At 47.5% G+C, this 5,113-nt stretch overlaps 1 protein-coding gene across 1 annotated transcript; it reads left to right on the plus strand.

Moving 5' to 3' along the window:
- The first annotated feature begins 1,368 nt into the window (after nt 1-1,368).
- On the plus strand, nt 1,369-4,353 carry LOC140720880 (uncharacterized). The gene is made up of 2 exons (XM_073035728.1): nt 1,369-1,400; nt 3,165-4,353. The coding sequence occupies exons 1-2, from the start codon at nt 1,369-1,371 to the stop codon at nt 4,351-4,353; spliced, it is 1,221 nt and encodes a 406-aa protein (XP_072891829.1).
- The last annotated feature ends 760 nt before the right edge of the window (nt 4,354-5,113 follow it).

Genomic DNA, 5,113 nt, shown 5'->3' on the forward strand with positions numbered 1-5,113 from the left:
ACCATTACCTCATGTCCAGTATAACTTCAACCCCAGTCACGTGACAAGGGTACCACTGTCACGTGTCACGGGTACGTAACACACGTCACAGACCCGCTCACTCAGGCACTTAAAGGGACACTCACAGTAAACGTACCTGCGGTCTCGTAACACAATGCACCTCTAAAGTCTGACAGCAGACTAGCGAGTGTATCTTCGATGATGCAGAGTCAGAAACCAAAGAGTTGCCAGATTGAGTCAGGGCTTTGGGGCTGCAAAGAGAGATGGGGTCCAGAGTTTACGACGACGAGGAGGAATCAGACCAGCAGGAAAAGCTGCAAAAGAAAGATTAGAAGCATTTGGAAACTGGTTGATTGAAAAAAAAGCTGGTTAATTTCTGCAAAATACTGGTGGAAATCAACAGTCAGGCAGCAAATGTGGAGAGGAATAAATAGACAAAGTTTAGGCCGAGCCTAGCCTGTGTACTCCGCTGCTTAGTTGCTGCTTGAACTGCAGAGTTCCTCCAGCATTTTGTGTGTGTGCGTCTCTGTATTCCCAGCAACTGCAGAATCTCCTGTGTTTTATAACTGCATTTTACTTTGGCATTAGATACACGTTGATATTGAGTATATTGCTTATGGGAGCCGCTTTCTACGTTAAAACAGCTGCAGATTTTTCTATACACACGAAAAAAATGAGGTATGGACATTGAACAGGTGCTTGCAGAAAAGTTTAATGGCACCGTGATTACCCATAAGGCCATGCGTTAAGAATTTCGCCGGCGCTGAAGCGCCGATGAAATACGCAGACGTCAGTCTGAGGACGTCCCCGAGTATCACGCATGCGCGCAGTACACTGAAGGCCTTGAAAATGTCGGGTGCAGGTGTGAACGATTCTCTGTGTTTTTATCTTAAACACCGACTTCAGAACGATTCCTGTGAAATCCGGTCACCGTGGCCAACAATCCCGGCACAGTCCTGCTCTCGTCCCTCTCTCTCAGCCCCACGATCCGTACACGGGCCCCGGGGAGCTTCCGGCTGATGAGTGAATGGGAACCGATGGATCTTTCAGACAGAGTTGAGCTCCAGCTATCTAAATGCAAGGATTAGGAACTCGGAGAAAGGGAACAAAATCTTTTACATCACCAGTTGAGAAAATCACCTTTGTTCTACCTCCAATCACTAATAAGAGAAAATCTGCAGATGCTGGAAATCCAAGCGACACACACAAAATGCCGGCGGAATTCAGCATTAGTACTCTTTTCCATTGATGCTGCCTGGCCTGCTGAGCTCCTCCAGCATTTTGTGTGTGTTGCTTGAGCTCACTCCTCTCGTTCTGGACTTTTCTACCCGCGAGAACATGTTTTGACCCATTCTCTCTGGGTACATAATGATATCAAGCACCTTTGCCTTGGGCAGCAAGTAGCTTTCACATCTCAAATGTGCCAGACTCCAGTGAGACAGAAAGACTACTGCCCTTCCCTTCATATTCATTGGCATTACCATCACTGAGTTCACCACTGTCAGTCATGGGGGGGGAGGGTTCAGGGTACATATTTATGTAGAATATAGAAACTGGTGATACTTGTGTGTATTCTGGTGTTGCAAAAGTTGCTGGAGAATTTGCAAGTGGGAAGAAGTGGAGTGATATTTGGAAATCTGACTTTTTTTAGTGTAACTTAGCAAGCTAACCACATATGGACAATATACAAAAACTTTGGTGAGAAAATCCTTCATTACCCATTACAGGCCTGCTACATGGGTTGTGTGAGAGTGCAGATGAACTGGATCGAACCCAGAGGAGATCAAAGTTCCTATTGACAGTGATTTGCTAGCTGTGAAAATGAATACCTCTCTATATAAAATTCACTGTGCACATCTTGTCACTGGGTAAAAAAAATGCAGTGCAAGACTTATGTACACACTGGTTATTACAAATTAGCGGGGGTATTGGAGGGAAGATGGGGAGACCTGTAGTGTCCCTGATGCCCTCACTTACAAGAAATGCATCCAGCTGCAGCTTGTAACCCTGCACTTTAAGGAGTTGGAACTTGAAACACATATGGTGATTGATGGTCATTCCAGATACCAGCACTCTGCCCAGTCAGGAGATGATTTTTCTGTCCAACTTGGGTTTAACCTCAGTGTAACAGTGTGATACCAAATCAAACCTTGGCAACTCAAGAAATCTCATCTGAAATGTTGTCCTACACCCATTGATGGATTTTGTAAATCTTTTACAGGTTAAAAATGGGAAGGAATTTGTTTCCAGGAATCTCAAACACGGCACAACAGTTTTGTTGTCTCTGTCTAGATATGTAAGAAGTGGAGCAAGGGATTCAATCGACCATCCTTCCTGCTCAGACAGTGGGAATGGATTCACTCGGTCACTTCAATTGAAGGTACATCAGCAAGTTCACACTGGGCAAGGCCATTCACCTGTTCTGTGTGTGAGAAAGGATTCTGTCGGGCATCCCACCTGTGGACAAACCAGTCAGATCACACTGGGCAGAGGCTGGTCATCTGCTGAATTTCGGGGAAGGGATTCTCTTGGTCATCTGACCTCATGGCACACCAGCGTGTTCACACCAGGGGGCAGCCATTCACCTGCACAGTCTCCGGGAAGGGATTCACTGCATCATCCAACCTACAGAGACATCAGCGAGTTCACACTGGGGAGAAGCCGTTCACCTGCTCAGACTGTGGGGAGGGATTCACTCAGTCATCCCACCTACAGAGTCATCAGCGAGTTCACACTGGGGAGAAGCCATTCACCTGCAAAGTCTGTGGGAAGGGATTCTCTCAGTCATCCAACCTACAGAATCATCAGCGAGTTCACACTGGGGAGAAGCCGTTCATCTGCTCAGAATGTGGGATAGGATTCACTCAGTCATCCCAACTACTGGCACACCAGTCAGTTCATAATGGGGAGAGGCCATTCACCTGCTCCGTCTGTGGGAAGGGATTCACTCAGTCATCACACCTACAGAGTCATAAGCGAGTTCACACTAAGGAGAGGCCGTTCACCTGCTCCGTCTGTGGGAAGGGATTCACTCAGTCATCCCACCTACAGAGACACCAGCGAGTTCACACTGGGGAGAAGCCATTCACCTGCTCAGAATGTGGGAAGAGATTCACTCAGTCATCCACCCTACTGAGTCATCAGCGAGTTCACACTGGGGAGAGGCCATTCACCTGCTCAGTCTGTGGGAAGAGGTTCGCTCACTCATCCACCCTACAGAGACATCAGCGAGTTCACACTGGGGAGAGGCCGTTCAACTGCTCAGTCTGTGGGAAGGGATTCACTCAGTCATCCATCCTACAGAGTCATCAGCGAGTTCACACTGGGGAGAAGCCGTTCACCTGCTCAGTCTGTGGGAAGGGATTCACTCAGTTATCCAGCCTACAGAGTCATCAGCGAGTTCACACTGGGGAGAAGCCGTTCACCTGCTCAGAATGTGGGAAGGGATTCATTCGATCATCCATCCTACAGAGTCATCAGCGAGTTCACACTGGGGAGAAGCCGTTCACCTGCTCAGACTGTGGGAAGAGTTTCACTCGGTCATCCCAACTGCTGGCACACCAGTCAGTTCATACTGGGGAGAAGCCGTTCACCTGCTCAGACTGTGGGAAGGGATTCACTCAGTCATCCAACCTACAGAATCATCAGAGAGTTCACACCGGGGAGAAGCCGTTCACCTGCTCAGTCTGTGGGAAGGGATTCTCTGAGTCATCCAGATTACTGAGTCATCAGCAAGTTCATACTGGGGAGAAGCCATTCACCTGCTCAGACTGTGGGAAGGGATTCACTCAGTCATCCAACCTACAGAATCATCAGAGAGTTCACACTGGGGAGAAGCCGTTCACCTGCTCAGTCTGTGGAAAGCGATTCACTCGGTCATCCCACCTACAGAATCATCAGCGAGTTCACACTGGGGAGAAGCCATTTATCTGCTCAGACTGTGGGAAGGGATTCACTCAGTCATCCACCCTACTGAGTCACCAGCGAGTTCACACTGGAAAGAAGCCGTTCACCTGCTCAGTCTGTGGGAAGGGATTCACTCGGTCATCCACCCTACAGAGTCATAAGCGAGTTCACACTGGGGAGAAGCCGTTCACCTGCTCAGTCTGTGGGAAGGGATTCTCTGAGTCATCCACATTACTGAGTCATCAGCGAGTTCATACTGGGGAGAAGCCATTCACCTGCTCAGTCTGTGGGAAGGGATTCACTCAGTCATCCCACCTACAGAATCATCAGCGAGTTCACACTGGGGAGAAGCCATTCACCTGCTCGGTCTATGGGAAAGGATTCACTCAATCATCACAACTACTGGCACACCAGTCAGTTCACAGTGGGGACTGGCCGTTGTTATGAATCCCTGGGTTTCCTTTGCTGTGGACTGTCATTTTAAGAGAGAGAGACAGAGATTAGGATGCCGACTCAGTCTGACTTGCAGCTTGTTTACATCGCTCGCAGCTTGTTTAGTTTTAACCGAGGACACAGACACTCAGAGTCAGACGGAGACAAAGGAGGAAAAATGGAAGGATCGAAACCAGGGAACTAGTGGCCAAGGGTCACTGTTTGGAACTTTCCTATGCCCACAAGGATGGGTTAATTATCGTTCACCGTACATCGAATATGTGATTGTCACCTTGTTTGATCCATAGGAGTGGATCGGATTTGGGGCATCCTGTGGAGACCACTTATGTGTTAGCCCTTGCCTGGGGTAATTCACTTGAAGACGATACACCTTGTGACAAGTCACTTTCGGTGATAATTTGTATGTGGATTTGAAACGATGACGGATAAAATCTACAGCGACCGTTCTCTTGTTTTACCACCGTGGAACCTGTGGAATTCTACATGTTTGCGTTCTGTCGCCATTTACCCTGGATTACAAATCTCTCTCTCTCATTGCCTATTCTGTAGTTGAACTGAAATTTCGTACTTTACCATCTCAAGACTCTAAGCCTTGTTTCCCCTGAGCTCAATAGTTTGGGAGTTATATTTACTCACATTTATAAACTTAACACTGTTAACTTCTGTTTATCTTGTTTAAGTTGCAATATTACAAGTAGATTCTAATAAAGATAGATTTAACATCAAAACCAGACTCCAGGTGTAGACTATTGCT

The sequence above is a fragment of the Hemitrygon akajei genome, unplaced genomic scaffold, assembly GCF_048418815.1.
Source record: "Hemitrygon akajei unplaced genomic scaffold, sHemAka1.3 Scf000048, whole genome shotgun sequence".
NCBI lineage: Eukaryota > Metazoa > Chordata > Chondrichthyes > Myliobatiformes > Dasyatidae > Hemitrygon > Hemitrygon akajei.

What these genes read in the sequence shown, in the direction of transcription:
- LOC140720880 (XM_073035728.1), top strand. Translation starts at nt 1,369, where the DNA reads ATGATATCAAGCACCTTTGCCTTGGGCAGCAA. An exon ending in ACCTTTGCCTTGGGCAGCAA is followed by an intron (nt 1,401 to 3,164) that starts GTAGCTTTCACA and finishes CACTGGGGAGAG; the next exon opens with GCCATTCACCTGCTCAGTCT.